Source organism: Nannobrachium achirus (assembly GCF_963921795.1).
Source record: "Nannobrachium achirus genome assembly, chromosome: 16".
NCBI lineage: Eukaryota > Metazoa > Chordata > Actinopteri > Myctophiformes > Myctophidae > Nannobrachium > Nannobrachium achirus.
Window position 1 is genome coordinate 60,807,735 of NC_137823.1, and position 21,876 is coordinate 60,829,610.

Genomic DNA, 21,876 nt, shown 5'->3' on the forward strand with positions numbered 1-21,876 from the left:
ATGTTTTAGGTACTTAAACCAGCAGGTCTTCTAGCATAGCTTCTCACTGCAGTGCTTCTCCACCTTTTGTGAGCTCTGGACCGCTAAACATATATTTTGAACAATATTTTCAAGGACCACCTCTCACCACTAGAATATACAGTATGCCCACAGTAGGCACACTTCTTATATTTTGCAACCATAGGTCGCAGTTTAGTATGTGAACGGTCACAGCTTGACCGTATCTCTGTCTGTCTGTCTGTCTGTCTGTCTGTCTGTCTGTCTGTCTGTCTGTCTGTCTGTCTGTCTGTCTGTCTGTCTCTAACGTCTGATACTGTGGTTCTGTGGGTTTGCCGCTCTGACATCACGCTCTGGCTTCACTGTGATGTCACACTAACAGAATCCCTTTTATGCCCATATATGTTGATGACATCAGTTCCCTGATGTCATAACAGGACTTCATATGGGAAATGCCCATATATGGAGGCCATATATGGAGGCCACATCGGCCACATAACACACTAACAGAATCCATATATGGCCAAGACAGCCCATATCTGTGTGGCTGGTTCTAGGGATCTCCATGTATGGGCTAAAAGGGTATGATGTCAGATGTCATAGACATCATAGGATTTCACATAACGAATATATGAGTAAGCATGTTTGGGCTCTAACAGCATATCTCATATAGTACATGGATCTCCATATATGGGTACCAGAGGTCTCCATATATGGGTCCAATATACATCACTGGCCACAGTGGCCAGATGTCCAAGAATTGGCGCGCGCATGTCGCATGTCAGTAATTCATTGCTATCTTATTTTAATTTATTTATACTTGGTTGCGCAACGCTGTTCTGCACCAAAAATAGCATATCATCACTGTCGGGCAGAAATTGCCAAGTTTCAAATTTGTACGTTTTCTTGGTAAAGTAAAGCCCTGCTTCATCGTACAAGACTGTCGCACAACGCTAACCTGCCGTCACTGGTGAACGCTGTCTAAACCTTAACCCTAAAACCTGACCCTTACCCTAAACCTAACCCTTACCCTTACCCTTACCCTTACCCTTACCCTAACCGGAGCACTGGGGATTCAAAACAGCGGGACATCGAAATTTTTGCCATGACCACGCACAACAAAGTATATCAAGCTCTTAACAGTCATTATTTCATTTGAAGCTTTTTTCCCCCACACTACACCTACAGTATTTGTTCAAAGATTATCTTAGATTGAATGGACTTATGTAATGTCATTTAAACATATTTGATACTTTTAACAATATTGATATGTCTTTTAAATGATTCTACTGGTTGAGAAACTGCAGTTATCCCCCCCCCCCCCCTCCTCCCCAGGAACCCTGAGGGGTACTTTAGCCCCTTTTCCACAGGCCCAACACCACTCCACACCGCCCACATGTGCCAGGTTTTCCACTACAAGGACCTGGGTAGAGTGGTGTGAAAGTGGTACTAAACATGGTACTAAAAAATATCCAATCTAGAGTAGGTCTGAGCTAGGCCAAACAGGGCCACACACTTCATAATGACTGATCACTCACTGACTTTTCATTTAGACCACCAGGATATAGTTGTAATACATGATAATAGATTCTATTGTGTTCTAACCACTATTATAATCTATTATAGTGTATTATATAATTATCATAGTAATACATTAATACTTTATAGTGTGTTATAATCACAGTTATAATCCATTATAGTGTATTATAATTTAGGGTAGTTGTAATAACAAATTATATTGTATTATAATCACAGTAAAAAGGGTCAATTTATTTCTTACCGATAGGGGTAAGTTTGTGTAATGGAAAATGTATATATTTTTATGTGGTGTGGTGTGGTGTGGTGCAGTGTGGTGTGGTGTGGTGCTAAAGCTGCAGTCGAAAAGGGTCTTTTGAGACCCACACTGCCTTCCTGCACCAAGCTAAGCTAGGACGTAGTGGAAAACCCAGAACACTGTATCATTATGGGTATCACATGGTATGCTGCTAGAAGTGGAAACAACGCATTTGCTTCAGTACATTTCAAACCGTGCATAAACATTGTCTTAACTTCTTATTTATTTATAGTAGCTTAGGCTTAAGTTCAAGTGGCAACCTGATACCGTTAACTGTACGACCATGCAAAACGTTCCTGTCGGCCAAGCCACAGTAAATCACTTTTAATGGAGGATCATTTCATATCAACCGCAACACCTCCCTTTGGTCACATGTTCCTGGGCCAGACACCGTCACATGCCTGACCTGGGTAGTAATACTACTGCTACTACTACTGGTGGTAGTAGTAGTGGAAATAGTAGTAGGCGAGGTCACGCACATGGGTGCGTGCACGCATCCGCCTGGTGAGACTGCTGGGCGCGCGCTGGCGCTTTGGCATGGGATCAACTTTGACCAAAAAGGTGCACAGACCTGGTTGGTTGTTTAAAGGACAACTTTGTTTTTTTTACAACAAGGGTTCATATTTTAGATAGTCATTAGAGAAAAGAAAATATGAGTGTTAAAATGTTTCCATTTACTTCTTTCTATCGTTTTAGTGATTTTAACAATTTTGATTTGCATGCATGCATGCAAGTGGCCAAATATGTATTTTTAGACACACTAAGCCCATTCCCAAGATGCACCGCAATCTTTCATGGGCAGATGTGACTTATGGGGGCTGGTATAAATAGTAACAAATAAATTGCCGGCTTATTCTGTCTAAAAAGACATATTCGCATGCCCCCACCCACTGAAATCAAAATACTAAAACAATAGAAAGCAGTAAATGAAAACATTTTAACACTCATCCTTTATATTCTCTAATTACAATCTAATTGTGTGTGTGTGTGTGTGTGTGTGTGTGTGTGTGTGTGTGTGTGTGTGTGTGTGTGTGTGTGTGTGTGTGGATCATGTGTACCGATTTTTGTGACATTTGAAGAAAATATGTAGGAAAAGGAGCAAAAAGTGTGTTGTGGAGAAAATTCAAGATGGCGGAAAATCTATCCTGGCGCAAATGGGCGTATATGGGGAGATGCGTCTTGACCCAAGGAATCCAGGGAAAAAAGAATTTTAATTTTCCGATCTACGGTTCAAGAGTTACGGGGCAAAACGTAAAGTGGGTCGTTATAGCGCCACCATGAGGCCGAGTGATGTAATTATTTTTCAATTCATTCTTAAAATCATTATGAATCTCCTCTCCGAGGTTTGAAACTGTAGCTCCTATGGTTTACGAGAGAAAAATACTTGAAAGTGATTTCTTGCATTGTCCCATTATAAGTCAATGGGGACAATTAAGCGTAGTTTTTTGCCGATTACGTCGGCATGGTAAGGCGGATCGGAACGAAAGGTAATAGAACACCATTCCCGGCCGAGCCGCACATTTTGATGTATATATTGCGCGAGTGGCGTAAATGGTGCGGCACTAGTTACGCGCCGAAGTCAGGCTACATACAGACACACAGACAGACACACACACAGACCCACACAGCCACGTATAGGGAGCTGCACACAGCTCCAAAAACAAAGTTGTCCTTTAAGTTGGACAAAAGGTGGCCAAAATATTTTCCCAAATATGGAGATGACTGACGTCTGACATCATAGATGTCTGACGTCATAGACCACCATGAGATTGACACAATATTCCCTGATATGGGCTTAATATTGATGACATCAGGGATCACATTATATGGGCATAAAAAGGACAAGGATGGAATTAATTTGCAAGCGTGACTCGTGTCGGGATTGTATTAGTGTGGTTGCCCTAGCAGGGCATCATCTGGGAATGCCCATATATGGACATATTGTGTCAGTCTCATGTGGTCTATGGGGAATGTCCATGTATGGATGGACATATTGTGTCTCATGTGGTCTATGACATCAGACATCTATGATGTCAGACGTCAATTTGCAAGTGTCTTGGCCATATATGGAGCATGAGGTGTGACAGACAAACACACAGACAGACAGACTTATATGAGCTGCAGGTTTTCAGACAGGTAGGTAGAGAAGATATCATAGATTAGTATCTAAATCAGAATTACCCTTATGTCTGTTTGCAGTGTACACTTGCATTCTGTACATACTTATGTAAACATAAACTACCGTATATCTACATGGAAATGTGCTAGGAACTTTGTTTGGTTACAGGTATAGTATAGAATAGATGGAACATCATACATTAACATAACATCGTTGTCGGGTGGAAATCTTTTATGTCCAAAACGGTTTGTTTTGTATTTATCATTTTAAAAATGGGTTAAACTAGTGAAAACAGACGATCTACAAGCACACAACCGTGTGCCTGTATATCAGCTGTTTTCACTACTTTTGTGCGACGGCCTTGTATGATGAAGCAGGGCATACAAATATGAAACTTGGAGATACAAGGTTTCTGCCTGACAGTGTCGATAAGCCTTCTTCTATCAATGTTCTTAGAAGTGTACTATATTTAATGCCCCTGTCTGTTAGCAGGGTATCTCCAGCAGCTATGAATGGACTTGCACAAATCTTGGTGGTTGGTCCTGGGCCAAGGAAGAACTCATCAGTTAGCCAGAAGTGCGTCACAAAATGCACACCACACTTCTGAACAGAAAACCACACATGATGAGCCCAGGGAGAACAGATCAACTGGTCACATGCATGATGAAGTTCTATTCAAATAAAGGGACATGGCGCCAGAGGCACCAAAACCCCTTCTAGACCAGGGGTTCCCAAACTTCTTTTTTGTCTCAGGGCACCCCATGAATATTTTTTTAATCCGAGGCACCCCTACATTATAATTTTCACTCTCAGCACCTTATATTTATAGCATATCGTCGTTGTCGGGTGGAAACCTTGTATGTCCAAAACCGTTCGTTTTGTATTTATCATCTATAAAATGTACTAAACTAGTGAAAACAGCAGATCTACAAGCACACGATGCGAGGCGTTGTGTGCTGGTAGATCGGCTGTTTTCACTAGTTTCGTGCGGCAGTCTTGTATGATGAAGCAGGGCTTTGCTTTACCAAAAGAAGTACACATTTGAAACTTGGAGATACGAGGTTTCTGCCCGACAGTGATGATATTTTAGTGATTATGTTTGGTTCTAACCAAAATAGCCATTTTGGTTAGAACTGAATGAAAATAACTTTGTACTTCAAGTTTAAAATGATACTAAATATTTTCTCAAATGTCCAAATAAATTTCAAATATTATCAGAATCTCTCACGGCACCCCTGGACTGCCGTCCCGGCACCCCAGGGTGCCCCGTCACCCACTTTGAAAACCCCTGTTCTAGACAAACTGCCACCTTGGTGGAGGTCTGTACTCACTACTCAGGTCTGGAATGACCGATGATTTGAATTATTTATTGGCAGATCAGAAAAAGGAAATACAAAGTATGATTAAGCATCCATTTTCTGTCCATGGTTGTGAATCTATCGTTGTTTTAAGGTTGCATTCTGAACTAATTACACACAGAGTGTTACCTGAACTAATTACACACAGAGTGTTACCTGAACTAATTACACACAGAGTGTTACCTGAACTAATTACACACAGAGTGTTACCTGAACTAATTACACACAGAGTGTTACCCGCGAAAGGCACAGGACAGGAGAGGAGATGACACCAACAGGTAGATGTCAATGAAGATATGATCTTAATTGCATAAAACCTCAAGCTTATTTATTTTACATTTTAACCCTGAGGTCCCTATTTTTGCACGTTATTATAGGCTAAATGTTCTACAAGCTCACAATGTGTTACGAGATAGCCCAAGTTCTGAACATTTTTGAAAAATGTTTGGTAATAGTGTTTAATCAACTGAATTCAACAGGAATCCACTACTTTCTCAAACAATGTTCGGGCGGATGCCTAGCAACCAACACAATTTAGCAGTACAGTAATATCAAAAGCCTATTTGAGTGTAATTGTCACAGACTCACAAGAACATGTGTCATTTGGTGGAGAGAAAAAAACATCAAAACATCTTTCTGCAACAGTGACATTTGTATTTGTATCATTTGTGGTGCCCTCTATGGGTGACTTTGGAATTGCTTTTGGCTCTGCTTTGTTTAGAGGCCCCACAATGTGTGATTCAAATTTGGGGGTAGATTGGGTGCTGCATTTATTATTTCAACGCGACTTTTTAGTACTTAGAAAAGCACCATATAAATTGTATTCATGTGACTTCACACCATTGGAACCACACTTGAAATTTCCCAGGATGGCACCTTTATAGTTATTATAATTTTTGCAATATTGTGTAAAATGGGCCCCTTCCACATCCTTTAGAATGTAATCCTAGACATTCGGAATGGAATATGAACAATCTGAAACATGTATGTTCACATAACCTACGTTATAGGCCAAAACATGAACGGCCAGGTATGGAACCACCGTGATGCTGATGTGAAAGATCCCCTGCTGGGAGTGTGTGCATGCAAAGTTTGACACCAATCGGCCCAGCTGTGTCTGAGATTAGCTGCACACAGACGGACACACTCACAGACAAACACACACAGACACACACACACACACACACGGACAACCGCTGTCGTCCTGGTGAAGACAATTACAACTATCAAGTTTCCTTAGCAACCACAAATATATTTTGTAGTTGTTCTGACCGTCAGGTTACAAGTTACTATAAAAAAAGCTCGACCGGCTGTCTGTCTGTACGTCTGTCCGTCACATCACACTTTTGCCCCTACACCTATCTCTGGCACCGTTGGCCCTATCCATGCCAAACTTTGCTCACACACTCCTTGGATGGCAAATTTCAACCTCTGTCCCTGATTTCTCACATGGCCCTCTTTTAGCGCCACCATCAGGCCGATTTTTGCAAAACACATTTTTGCAAACACACTGCTCCTACAGATTTTGCCCTAAAATCACGCAAAGCGGTACACAGTATCTCTAAAGTCATGTCATCAACATGGATCTGTCCCATTTCCCATATTCCCTCCTGATTGGCTACCATTGCCTTCTAAAGTTTGTGTATGCGACGTGACGGTCGCTTTTCTCCCGATTTAGGGAGTCTTACTGGTCAGATACAGTATTGTTGTTTTAATGTAACGCCAATTCCTTGAGATTTTCTACTCTTAAGAGATTGTTGCATGTATTGTAGAAACTTTGTTCTCCATGGAATTTCCTTTAGAATGTGTTTTGTATGTGCCATACATGGGCGCTGTTCACTGTGTGTGTGTGTGTGTGTGTGTGTGTGTGTGTGTGTGTGTGTGTGTGTGTGTGTGTGTGTGTGTGTGTGTGTGTGTGTGTGTGTGTGTGTGTGTGTGTGTGTGTGTGTGTGTGTGTGTGTGTGTGTGTGTGAGTGTGTGTGTGTATCTGTGTGGTCGCTCTGCGTCTGTGATCCGTGTAACGGGCTGATTAGGATTTTATGAGGTCAGGGGTCAACAGGAGCACAGAGGGGTGACCCCCCTGCCCCCGGGTCACCCTGAGGAGAGACCTGTCAGAGAGACCAAAACTCTCACTTTTACTGTCTCTCACACTGCAATTTATACCATGCTTCCTTCCTCCTCCTTTCTAAACCCCCCCCCCCCCCCACTCCCCCTTTTCTCTTCTGTCTTCCTCTTTGTCCTCATCAGTCCCTCTACTTTTTTGATTGCTCTCGCTTTCCCCGCGTCTTCCTCACACATTGGTCTCATCTTTCTGCCTCAGTACAGCAGTGTTTCTCAACCTTTTTGAGCGGTGGTCACAACGCTCCTATACGTGGCCGTGTGTGTGGGTCTGTCTGTCTGTTTGTCTGTTTGTCTGTCTGTCTGTCTGTCTGTCTGTCTGTCTCCGGGTATGTAGCCTGCAGTAACCTTTTCTGACCACACATGTTAAGGGAGGGGCGCTGTTGTTCAGGATAGGCCAGGCATAGGCCAGGCACACTCACACACAAACACACACAGGGGGCACACACACACACACACACACACAGACACACACACACACACACACACACACACACACACACACACACACACACACACCACCGCTCAGTTCACGCGAGTGTGATTTTTTCTGCATGGGCACACTTTTCATGTCCCAAGAATCCATGGGCACTTGGCCTGGTTAATAAACCAGACCAAACACAACAACACCCCCTGGCGGTAGTGGTGTTGTAGTACGGTCTGGCACCGATCCATTGAGATTCTATTTCCTCAACCAGCTTCAAGGGTTGGCCAATCAGGGTTGTATGCTTGGGGCACGTGGTTTCTGTAGGCTTGGGGCACGTGGTTTGGGGCAAACCCCAGAAATGAAAACTCTTCCTGAAACCCCAGACTCTCTTCCCAAAACGAAGTGTGTGATAGAGGCTGGCAACGCGGGCACACCAACATAATACGGGCGTGTAAATATCATCACTGTCGGGAAGAAACCTTCTATCCCCAAGTTTCAAATGTGTACCGGTACGTTTCTTCGCAAAGTAAAGCCCTGCTTCATCATACAAGGCTGTCGCACAACAGTAGTGAAAACAGCAGATCTACAAGTCACATGACGCCTCGCACCGCGAGGCGTTGTGTGCTTGTAGATCGGCTGTTTTCACGAGTTTAAATCATTTTTAAAATGATAAATACAATACTGGCTTTCAAGCAGTTTCAAGGGGCACACTTGACCCTTCTCAGGGGCACACCAAAGGTCCCCAGGACCAGTGGTTGAGAAACGCTGGAGTACAGTACTGCAGTGATACTTAAGCCCGTATCAGAGTGTACGGTGGAGAGCTATCCACCGGTGGAAAGCTTTCCACCTCAAGTCAGAAAATAAGTGCAGGACATCATAGTACGCTACGGTGGAGTCCTATTCACCGTGACTGACTAGTCTTGATTGACCAATCAGTGAACGGGGTGTAGAGCCTGTCTGTCTGATAGTAAAAACAGAGAGATGTGTCGGGAATCGCGGTGGAAAGCTCTCCACCGTGAGGAATGATGTAACGTTGTAGTTTCATGACTCAAAAAGACTCGAAAAGACTACACCGCGGTGTAAAGCCTTCCACCGCCCAGGCGACTATGATGCCGGCTTTAAACTCCGGCACAATGTTGACTGGCCCACCAGCTTAATGTCCTCGAAGTCACGCATCCAACAAGCTTTAAACTGAGCAGATTGGACCTCGCGTTACAGAGATAATGGCCAAAACATCTTGAAAGCGGCCATTGAAATCGCCAATTTTCTCAGATTTTTCTTCTCTGCCCAATGGAGTAGCTTACCCAAAACGTCATTGTAGGCCTAATGCAAATCAAATCAAAGAGAGATGTACTGTAGCTCTACTTACAGTAACATCTGCATCATTATCCATTTGGTAGCTAAACAGTCTGGGTAATCTATTTTAAGTAGATTCTTTGATTTGATTTGATTTTCCTTAGCCATACAGTAACTATCTAGTTTACAAGTTTATTTTCTGTAAAAAGCCATTTGTGTTGAATGTGGACCAAATCATAAATAACATTGTGAAGCAATTGAAAGAGAGATGTGCTCAGCTATCTTTAATGTTATCCCACTTGATAGCAGGCAGACAGACATCAACCCAGACAAATAGCAGACAAATGTACATTAGTTTGTTTTAGTGTTTGTGTGGAATATGCTAATTACACAGAATTACTAAAAAGAGAGAAAACGTAGCAAATTATTTTGATTACAAATTGCACCATTGCCAGAATATAAACGAAATTCCAAGTCATAAAATAATTCACATTGCACTTGTCTTAAGTTATGTGGAAATAAAGAAAATGATAGAGAGAAGTTATCAAGTAATGTCATTTTATCAACTGGCCCCTTGACATTTTTGTAATAATAATAATAATAATAATAAACTTTATTTGTATAGCACCTTTCATAGAGAGTTGCAGTTCAAAGTGCTTCACAGGTAGAGATACAATAAGTACCTCAAACATAAAATGTTAATAAGATAAAAAAGGCAACAATCAATAAACACAGATGTGAAATAGTAAGATACATAATAAAAGCAGGATAAACATTCAAAAAATAAGAAAAATATTTATAGCATTTCAGTACATTATAACCATGAACAGGAAAGGTTAATTAAAGTGCTGAGGGTGTTATGAGGGGGCTAGCCTAAAAGATGCTGTGCAAATGCTAACCTGAAGAGGTGTGTTTTTAAACCGTGTTTAAAACTCTCTGTGGAGATTGCTTCTCTGATTTCCTGAGGGAGGGTGTTCCACAATTTTGTTGCGTGAAAGAAAAATGCTGCCTCTCCGATTATTTATTATTTTTTTCTTTCAAACTTCTGAACCTGTGGCCCACAGTTTCAGAAGTTTGAGTATCCCTGCACAGTGCGCACAGACAGGTTCTCTTACTGGCCCAGATACAGTATTGCACACAGACAGGTTCTCTTACTGGCCCAGATACAGTACTACACACAGACAGGTTCTCTTACTGGCCCAGATACAGTACTACACACAGACAGGTTCTCTTACTGGCCCAGATACAGTACTACACACAGACAGGTTCTCTTACTGGCCCAGATACAGTACTACACACAGACAGGTTCTCTTACTGGCCCAGATACAGTACTACACACAGACAGGTTCTCTTACTGGCCCAGATACAGTACTACACACAGACAGGTTCTCTTACTGGCCCAGATACAGTACTACACACAGACAGGTTCTCTTACTGGCCCAGATACAGTACTACACACAGACAGGTTCTCTTACTGGCCCAGATACAGTACTACACACAGACAGGTTCTCTTACTGGCCCAGATACAGTACTACACACAGACAGGTTCTCTAACTGGCCCAGATACAGTACTACACACAGACAGGTTCTCTTACTGGCCCAGATACAGTACTACACACAGACAGGTTCATCTTACTGCCTCAGATAGACTACTGTACGCAGAGAGGAAACATGATATTGTGCATCCTCAATGCAAAACTCCAAAGCCTGTCCCTTCTTAATGTCTCGCTGCATTTCTACAGGCGCTCTGTCAATATTCATTTCAATCTCTAACAGCCACACACATCAACAACACATAGCCTGCATGCGCTTTCTTCCTTTTTCTTTTGAGTGCCACCCCACACTCCAAAGACTCACATACACACACACACGCACTCACGCACACACACACACACACACGCACACACGCACACACACACACACACACACACACACACACACACACACACACACACACACACACACACACACACACACACACACACACACACACACACACGAGCACTCCTGGGCTGCCTGAACCCATTGCACCCGTTCCCCTCCCCGCTCACTTCCTGTTTAGAGGAACAATTAGAGGATTGTTCCAAACTGCCCAGGGCTCCTATAAGACCCCGATCTGCTGCATCCACAAACTCATCTGGACGGGCCACAGAAAACATCAATTATGCCACAATCCTAAAATAAACATGGGTCATTTTTATGTTTTTATGCTTTTTTAGCTATACCGTAAGACAGTGGTTCTCAAACGTTTTCATGTCAAAGGACCCCCATATTAAGGCCTAGAATTATTGACCAATTATTAACCAGTGAAAAATAGCAGATATACAAGCTCACTGCGAGCTTGTAGATCTGCTATTTTTGAAAAAGTCGTGAAAATGTGTGCAAATCTTTGAATATATGTATTTTCAAAGTGTACATTTGTAACTCAAATTTTGCTTCTCGGTGGTCCCTGGAACTAAATATTTTGAGATGCGGGTCCGTGGCCAAATAAATAACATTTTGGGGATCCTTCACATGAAAAGGTTTGAGAACCACTGACATAGTAGTCTCTCAAGAACAGACTAACTGAGCTCCATTTAAGTGAAAACGACCTTTTCTTTGACGATGGCTGGTATGGCCAGATTGCTGACATAGAAACATAGATTTTTCAAAAAAAATCTTATAGAATCGGGTCAAAATTCTAATTTTCACGATTTTTCAAAAATTGCAGATCTACAAGCTCGCCGCGCTGTGAGCTTGTATATCTGCTATTTTTCAATAGTTAAAGCATAAAATAATGATACACTATAATGTGTACCCGATCTAAATGGGTTTAATATGTATTTGGCCGCGGAACCCCCTCTGAAAATATTGTGCCAGGGACCCCCGGGACATACAAGATTTGTGTTGTTAAAATGCCACCGCTGTTACCACGGCTCTCTGACACTGACGAAGGCTGGATAGTCAAAACGTATGTAACTTAAGACATATGGAGAAGTCAAATAAAAAAATACCGTGTCATTCTGAATGCGACCCTTTGCTTGCCAGGCATTGTTTGTTAAAATGCTTCAAAAATACTCCACATTCCTCAAGATTCTTTGAAAATAACCGTGTGCATATAGGGTTAAAGTCAGTGGTTAAACTCCTTTGGATGCTATATTAACTCGTTTAGCTGGGGACCCCCTGGAAAACCCCTCAAGGACCCCCGCTATAAGACATAAAGACCACCACCATACATGAGTACCATGATGTACTACTGTACTTCATGAAGGTCTGCAAATAATCTTGTGTTCAGCAGGCATGAAGATTGGCATGTGGGACAAATATTTTTTGAGTAACTTAGTATCATGCTTAAAGGACCATGCCAGTGGTAACGCATGTTTATTCCATTGACTAAAACTCACTGTTTTAAATTGAAACTTTCTGGTGATAAACCCACCTTAACATTCTCTGCTTCTCTGGCGCTGTGATTTTCCTGTGGCGATATTTTTAAATAGGGTCTGTCATGGTGAATTAGCCACACATATGACGTTCAAACAACTAAATACACTCTTAAAATGTGTTAAAAGGATCCCTGGCTAATACGACAAATATGCCTTAATACATTATAATTGTAACTACAATTTAAAAATTAAAAACACCTTAAATATTGTATTTCTTCTAGAAATAGCTAATGTTTCACTCAATAGGGGAAATACCTGTCGCAAGTTGATGATGTCATAAATGTCATGTGTGAGTGTGATCTATCCCTATGGAATGTATGGCATATTTATGTCAATATTGATTTGATGCTCATAGTAGGAATAGGAAGTATTAAGTTTGTTTTTATTTTCACATGTATGCCATAAATTCCATAGGGATACATCACACATGACATTTATGACATCATCAACTTGCGACGGGCATTTCCCCTGTTGAGTGAAAGATTAGCTATTTCTAGAAGAAATAAAATAATTAAGGTGTTTTTTAATTTTACATTGTAGTTATAGAGGACAATTATAATGTATTAAGGCATATTTGTCGTATTAGCCAGGGATCCCTTTAAAAGTAGCAGATTAGCCAAAATAAAGATGCCTACTGTAATATACAGCACTGGGTACCCAGAGCACACTGGCCAATACAAACTAATACGTGAGCGCGCCTCCGGTAGCCATGGTGGACATTTTCGAACGCTTCTTTTTTAACTAGGAGCTCGGTCTCTTCTTAGAATCAGATTTGACAACCTGATTAAAAAGACCATGTACCAGTATGCTTTGCAAAATGTCAATTGTTCTTAAATGCCATATACCACCTTTAGGTGTGTGGGGAAACAAAATGAATGGCCATAGTGGTAAATGTTGCCTATGTTTTTTCTTCCCTTCATGCTCATACTAATTTATGGATATGATTCCCCAATGTTTTGTTTTTTGTTTGTGTAGCTCGTTTGTGTAGCTTGTTTGTGTAGCTCACAACGCGTCGCAGTGCGACGCGTTGTGAGCTTGTAGATCTGCTATTTTAAGCTTGCAACACCTGAGAGCAGCCAAACATAAAATGACTCTCTTCTCCACTAGTCTCTCCCTAACGTTTTAGTCTAGTTTTTATTCTGTTGACGAAATTGTCAATATATTTAGTCTTAGTTTTAGTCATCACAGCTTAGTTTTAATTTTGTTTTCGTCAGTCGAAAAAAAAGCAGGCGACAAACATTTTTCGTCATAGTTTTAGTCGACGAAATCAACACTGATACTGTTCCAATGCGACACTGCCGGCATTATCTACCCAGAAGATGTTTTTTGGGTTGTGACGATAACATGATGATTTTGTCTTATTACGCAGGCTGAAAGGCGGGCTTACCGCGAGGCTGAGATGAGCATGATGGACGACCTATCAGAGGGTGACTTTCAGAAGGAGGAGGAGCCAGCCAGCCCTGCCAGACAGCCAGCCCCTCCCCCTCCCCAACAACACACAGACCCTGCCTCGCCAAGCGTCGCCATGACGCCAGAGCCCGCTGCCCGGGGAGACCAGGCCACGCCCAGCGAGATGGAGTACCAGGTAGGGGTGCAACATTCCCATGACATCACAACATACAATATCTTTTATGCCCATACATGGAGATCCCTATCTGAACCAGCCACACAGTAGGGCATTAACGAAAAAGTCGACAAGTCGACTCAGTCAACTTCATTACACAAGTCGACAAGTCGAAGTAAAAAAAAAAAAATGCTTTCTATTGCGAGGCGTTGTGAGCATGTAGATCTGCTATTTTCACAATTTCTGCCTCTATATATTTGACAATTTGGACAATGTTTAATTTGCCATTTTAGAGGTATTAAAAAGTATATATCTATACACCTAAACTTTATGTTGGTTTGTTTACTGTTGAGTGAGAAAACAATGTTTCACATTAAATTAATCATCTGGGGACCCCCCAAAATAATTGGGGGGTTGTGTGTGATGTGATGACGTCATCAAACGATGAAGTCGACTTCAACTCAACTTTTTATTGAGTCGAGTCGACTTGCAAAAATCACAAGTCGTTAATGCCCTGACACACAGATATGGGCCATGTCTTGGCCATCTGGTCAGTGATATATATCGATGACATCGGGGATCTTCATATATGGGCATAAAAGGGATTCTGGGGGATACCCATATATGGACTTTTACTTAGGTGATGTCACCTGTGATATCACATGTGATGTCACAGTGATCTGTCAGGGGAACCACAGTGTCAGGCGTGACCTTCAGAGATACACGGATACGTGGACAAGATGTGCCGGACATCACAGTGACATCAGAGCATGATGTCAGAGCGGCAAACCCATAGACGTAAAAATGTGTACAAGTCTATATGCGGACAAGCTGTGACGTTTCTCATAGTAAACTTGCGACCTACGGTCGCAATAATGGATTTTAAGTACAATGGCGATATACAGTATTTGTGTCATCAGGTATCTCCATACATGGGCATAAAAGGGTCACACTGACACGGAGACAGACAGACCCACAGACATAAAAAGGTAGACGCCACTTCTGGCTCTCTGGTACCCGTCTCGCTTTGATAGGCATTTTTGATTGACAGGCTTGGAATTCTTCAGTGTGCGTAACAGACACGGAAGGTCGGTAGGCAAATCAGAGGCAGGTGGGGGCGGGTCTTTTCGTACACAGCTCTTAAAAACAGCTGCGTCGCGCAACACTAGGAACTGGCTCTGTTGAATTGAATTGTAGTCCTTGGATACGTCCTGGAAAAGTCACGCTGTGATTGGCCAGTCGTTTTTTTTTTGAGTGGCAGTCTGCCCTCGACACTTCCGCTTTTCTGCCTATCAAGTTGGACGGGTCCCTCCAAACAACTGCAGCGGTGGACGAGGTATCTAGCTTTTTATATCTGTGGACAGACCAATAGAGATTTCTGTTTTTGAGCGGTGGTCACAACGCTCCTATACGTGGCCGTGTGTGTGGGTCTCCGTCCGTCCGTCCGTCCGTCCGTCCGTCCGTGTCTGTATGTAGCCTAAACTTCGGCACGCTACTAGTCCCGCACCATTTACGCCACCCCCGCAATATATACATCAAAACGTGCGGCTCGGCCGGGAATGGTGTTCTAGTAACTTTCTTTCCGATCCGCCTTACAATGGCGACGTAATCGGCAAAAAACGACGCTGAATTGTCCCCATTGACTTATAATGGGACAATGCAAGACATCACATTCAAGTATTTTTCTCTCGCAAAGCATAGGAGCTACAGTTTCAAACCTCGGAGAGGAGATTCATAATGATTTTAAGAATGAATCGAAAAATAATTACATCACTCGGCCTCATGGTGGCGCTATAACGGCCCACTTTGCGTTTTGCCCCGTAACTCTTGAACCGTAGATCGGAAAATTAAAATTCTTTTTTCCCTGGATTCCTTGGGTCAAGACGCATCTCCCCATATAGGCCACGCCCATTTGCGCCAGGATAGATTTTCCGCCATCTTGAATTTTCTCCAAAACACACTTTTTGCTCCTTTTCCTACATATTTTCTTCAAATGTCACAAAAATCGGTACACATGATCTATGAGGTGGGTAAACCACCGCTCAGTTCACACGGGTGTGATTTTTTTGGTTCTGGACAACCGCTGGTTAGGATCAACAATTTGATGATACACACACCAAGTTTAAAGACGATCGGTCGGGCAGTGCTCAAGTTATGCGTGTGACACACACACACACACACACACACACACACACACACACACACACACACACACACACACGAGAATCCTTTTGGGGATGTTGATGTTGTCATCTGCCCATTTGTCGATTTGGTCAAACGAAAATGGTTGAATAGAACTCATATTTCGCTCCATTGTTCACAATGGTTTGTAATGCAGGCTGCTATCCCAGGAAGTCATGTGATCCAAGATGGCCGCAGTGTGTATAAGGTCTATTGTTTACAGTATGTGTGTGTATATATATATTTATCCACTTTCTTTTTCAACTGAAGTATACTGTGTGCGTGTGTGTGTGCAGGATGGCAGGGGCTTTGGCATCGGTGCCCTGGTGTTTGGGAAGCTCCGGGGGTTCACGTGGTGGCCAGGCAGGATCGTGTCCTGGTGGATGAGCGGGCGGAGTCGAGCTGCAGACGGAACCCGCTGGGTCATGTGGTTTGGAGACGGCATGTTCTCTGTGGTAAGGAAAGCTTTAAACACTAACTGTAAACTCTATACTTGGTTGACCTTCTTGGTCCCTCAGGGCTCTGTAATAGTGACTTATGAAAACCCCTCAAGGTTACACTGACAGTCCCTGGACCCCACTTTAACACATCGGACGCCCACGTGGTTTTGACGTCTTAATTTGCTGGTGCCCATGGCAACGCGTCATTTTACCTACCGGCGAGAGTACTGGCGAGAAAAGTAATCCGAGTAAATGTAATCCGAGTATGTCCTGTTTATTTCGCGAAAATCTTTTCTTTCAGTCAGGACCGTTTTTTATCATTTCTAAGCCACAGTGTTTGTGTTACGGCATGTAGAAGAGGCTGCCGTTTTGAGAAAAAAATGAAAAAAGGAAGAGAATCCGGAGAAAACAGCATTTTTGTGCAGCCGCTAAACAGGAAGTCAACGAGACACACAGCACGTCCGGGTGACGTAATTGCGCGCTGCATGTTGGGAAATGGAGTTTGTTTCATCACCGCGGTAGCCAAGTGCAGTAGCTACAGTACAGTATAGTTTACTGTACAACGCGTCAAACGCGTCGTGGGCCTCCAGCGACATCAAAGAAATTGACTTGTAGACTGCACCACGTGGGCATCCGATGTGTTAAGAACCGCTGCTATATGCTATCCAAAATGCTAGCGAGCACTTTCATTACAAACATTTGTGCTACTGTAAATAAACGTTCAGTTCACACAAACATTACCTACTCTGAATAAACTCTTCATTAACAGAAATATTCTTTGGAATTTAGTGTACATAATGACAATGCCTTCAAAAGCCAACTTAAAAAGAAAGAAATCAAAAAACGTGCGGAAGAGCATTCCGTGGTATGCATCCAGATCCTATCCCTAACCCAAGTACCACAATCGCTTGAACTTAGGCGCACTACGACTGAAACTCATTTCAGTGATGATTTCCTGGCATACAGCAAAATCCTTAGTGTTAATTCTTAATTGAGAGTGTACAAAAAGGACCTGGAAGGGTACATTTTTACACTCTTGGAGTTACAAATGGATACATTAACATTGTGGATTTTATTGTGTGTCACATTTGCTGGTGTTTGTGATCAACAACGATACCAAATTAAAGTTTGAATGTCTAAATTCTAACCATTGCATTTTAACCCTCATGAATATAATTCTGCTCCCAGCAAAACAAATGATAATGATAATCAATATAATATTCAGAGAAGACAATTAGCCTACATTACAGCTGATGGGGGGCCATAAGGGACCTAGATATTGGATAGGGAGGGGGGGCACTGTCCCAAAAACGGTTATGAACCACCGGGGACCTCATTATTCCTTTGCTAGTTTGATTAGTTAGTGATCAGCCCTTTCCTTTCTCTTTGTGTCTCCAGGTGTGTGTGGAGAAGCTGATGCCGTTCAGCTCTTTTGCCTCTGCCTTCCACCAGCCCACCTACAACAAACAGTCCAAATACCGCAAGGCCATCTACGAGGCTCTGCAGGTAACACGCACGCACACACACACACACACACAAGGTCGCACGCACGCAAGGTTGCACGCACGCACACACACTCTCTCTCTTTCACAGCAGCCAGCCTTTATGAATCGATGCATTCCTTGGTCATGATGAAAGATTATTCTTGGAATCAGCGCACACAATAATGTTCATTACTCAATGACCTCCCTTTTGTGTGTCGATACATTCTGTAGCTGAAGAAGCAAATGTTGTTGCCGCGTCTTCAGGGAACTATAATCTTAATCACAGTCTCTAGTCTCCCTCTGCTGGAGCCAACTGTGAGCTTGTAGATCTGCTGCTTTCAACAAAGTGATTTAGTATAGAGGGAAAGAATAAGCGGCATAGAGCCCTGTGGGACACCATCAACTATAAGTATATATACTGTAGTTGTAAGTATAATAGGGCTTTTAAATGGTTAACAGAACAGAGCATTCATACATCAAAATCAGAATTATACCACAATCAATCGAAATACCAGTAAGACTCCCTCCCTATTCGGGAGATAAGCGACCATCACGTCGCATACACAAACTGATTGGCTAGGCAATCCTAGCCAATCAGGAGGGAATATGGGAAATCCATGTTGATGACATGACTTTAGAGATACTGTGTATCGCTTTGCGTGATTTTAGGGCAAAATCTGTAGGAGCAGTGTCCAAAAATGTGTTTTGCAAAAATTGGCCTGATGGTGGCATGTGAGAAATCAGGGCCATGTGAGAAATCAGTGGCGGAGGTTGTGATTTGCCATCCAATTTGCGTGATTTTAGGCCAAAATCTGTAGGAGGCGAAATACAATTTAGAAAATAGCAGATCTACAGTATAACAGACATGCTCAAGTTGTTAGCTTGTAGATCTGCTATCTCTGATGTATTTTCTTTTTTTTTTATAAAAATGTTCTCACATATCTCACGGTATAGTGCATGGCCAACATTGTGACGCCAGTGTTAAAGTGGTTAATATCCAATCCTCTCCCTGTGTGTGTGCCCAGGTGGCGAGCACCCGGGCGGGCAGGCCCTCGCCCTCCTGTGACGAGGGCAGTGACAAGCTGGAGCTTCAGACCAGGCAGATGATAGAGTGGGCCAATAAGGGCTTCCTACCCAGCGGTCCCCAGGGACTGGACCCAGGAGAGGGTACACGCACGCACGCACGCACGCACGCACACACACACACACACACACACACACACACACACACACACACACACACACACACACACACACACACACACAAATTTAACAATTTAGGCATTAGCAGACCCTCTTATCCAGAGTGACTTCCAGTACAAGTTGTTCTCGGGTGGAAACCTTGTGTGTCCAAAACCGTTCGTTTTGAATGTATCATTTTTAAATGTATGTGACCGTCAGGTCACATACACAAACTTTAGACGGCAATGGTAGCCAATCAGATGGAAAATAGAACATAGAAATAGAAATATGGGAAATAGAACAGATCCATGTTGATGACATGACTTTAGAGATACTGTGTACTAGGGCTGTCCTCGACTCAGGATTTATGAAGTCGATTCGAGTCGCGGGGGTTAATACGACACGTCGACGAATCGCTTTATAGTCTACTTTGTGTTAAAAAAAAAAAGTGTTGCTTTAAACCACGTCAACATAATACAATAATTACATTAAGATGAATTGAATACACTGTGTTTTCGGTGATATCGGTGAGCGAGCACAAATGTTATCTGCATAGCAGTGTACAACCATAGAGTACAAATAAAACATCTCCGCTGTTTCAACTCTGCCCCGTCTCTCGGCAGCGTGCAGTATAGATGAGACATTCGCGAACGATTCCACTCTCTTGAACGGCTCTTTTAAATGAACGATGGGATCCAGTCCGCAGTCGCGGGACACAGAGCACTGACAGAGTAATGAGTCAGTGTCGTGAACGGATTCATTTCAGAAACGGATCATAAACAGGCGGAGGCACAGCTCCCGCTAGAGCCAGCAGTGTGGACATGTCATGGACGCAAACACAGCGAAACACAATCATTCATCATGGATTACAACACTGGAACAATTCAGAAGCACTTTAATTAGACAATGTAACTTGTAGCCTACACTTGTGTATGTTAATTTGACTTTAGAAGATTGTTTAATTTGTGGACGTGCGTTTGTGCTGTGGCAGGTTATTTAATATGGGATTTTGACAGCGTGCTTCCCTCCTCTTAACGGAACACCTTCCCGGCTCCGAATGTTTTAACGAAGCGGCGGTTCTGAACCGTTCTGGCCCTTCCGTCTCACTTTCACCCCTACGCTGGTGCGAGACAATAAATAACTGTTCGCCAATTGCTACTTCTCATAGGAAGTACATGACACCAGTCCAGCAGTGCACCGCAGTAGTAGGCTAACTGGTGATATAAAAATATATATATTTTCGCCTCGACTCAAACAATTGGCGTCGATTCCCGGGGCTTAAAGCGACGTGTCGATTCGTCGATTTTTAGAGGACAGGCCTACTGTGTACCGCTTTGCGTGTTTTTAGGGCAAAATCTGTAGGAGCAGTGTCCAAAAATGTGTTTTGCAAAAATCAGCCTGATGGTGGCACTAGAAGAGGGGCATGTGAGGAAATGGGTAAATGGGTGGAGGTTGTGGTTTAGCAGCCAAGCAGTTTGTGTGCAAAGTTTGGCATGGATAGGGGCAACGGTGGCAGAGATATGAGTAGGGGAAAAGTGTGGCGTGACGGACAGACTGACAGCTGGTGGAGGTTTTGATAGTAACTGCGACCTGCTGGTCGCAACTAGCATCTATGGGTAAAACTAGCATCTATGGGTAAAATTAATCAATGAATAAAGGCGACGAAGGGATTGGAGGAGAGAGAAGTGCTTGGGGTGGTGAGAAGAAGGGATTGGAGGAGAGAGAGAAGTGCTTGGGGTGGTGAGAAGAAGAGGTGAGTCTGCAGACTACGGTGGAAATTGGGAGTGCGTCTGCAGTTCTTCTGACTGCAGTGAGTCTGTTCCACGGTTTGGGAGCCAGGAAGGGAGAAGAGAAGAGTCTGGGACGTGTGGAGCGTCGTCCACGCTGCGTTAGGGAAGGCTTACACAGCATTCTGGTGTTAGCTGATCTAAGTGAGCAGGAAGGGTGCGCACGCACGCACGCACGCACGCACGCACGCACGCACACACACACACACACACACACACACACACACACACACACACACACACACACACACACACACACACACACACACACACACAGTCACACACACACACACACACACACACACAGTCACACACACACGCACGCACGCACGCACGCACGCACGCACACACTTGAAATGTTTATTTATGTCCACATGAACAAGGATGCCTCGTACAAAGGGCATGCCGGTGCAGTCAGACAATATGATAGAACAGCCAGTTACAGTTACAGTTACAAGTGCATAGACGGCAGAACATTGTTACATACAGTATAGTTGACATACTTGTCGGACACCGCGGACATACATTACACACACACACACACACACACACACACACACACACACACACACACACACACACACTCAGGGGTGTGTTTCAGCCAGGTGAAGGCAGCTAAGGTGAACAGACATACACACACATACGCTTGGGATGAACTCACACACGC

The 21,876-nt window shown here is 43.1% G+C and overlaps 1 protein-coding gene across 2 annotated transcripts in view; it reads left to right on the plus strand.

The window, feature by feature from the left end:
- LOC308300653 (DNA (cytosine-5)-methyltransferase 3A-like) overlaps window positions 1-21,876 on the plus strand; it is a 101,385-nt gene that overhangs the window by 53,875 nt on the left and 25,634 nt on the right. For both annotated transcript variants that reach the window (XM_080744529.1, XM_080744530.1), the window contains 4 exons: window positions 13,941-14,156; window positions 16,613-16,771; window positions 18,155-18,262; window positions 19,266-19,407. In XM_080744529.1, the coding sequence (XP_080600655.1) occupies window positions 13,941-14,156; window positions 16,613-16,771; window positions 18,155-18,262; window positions 19,266-19,407 (625 nt within the window). The remainder of the gene's footprint in view (window positions 1-13,940; window positions 14,157-16,612; window positions 16,772-18,154; window positions 18,263-19,265; window positions 19,408-21,876) is intronic.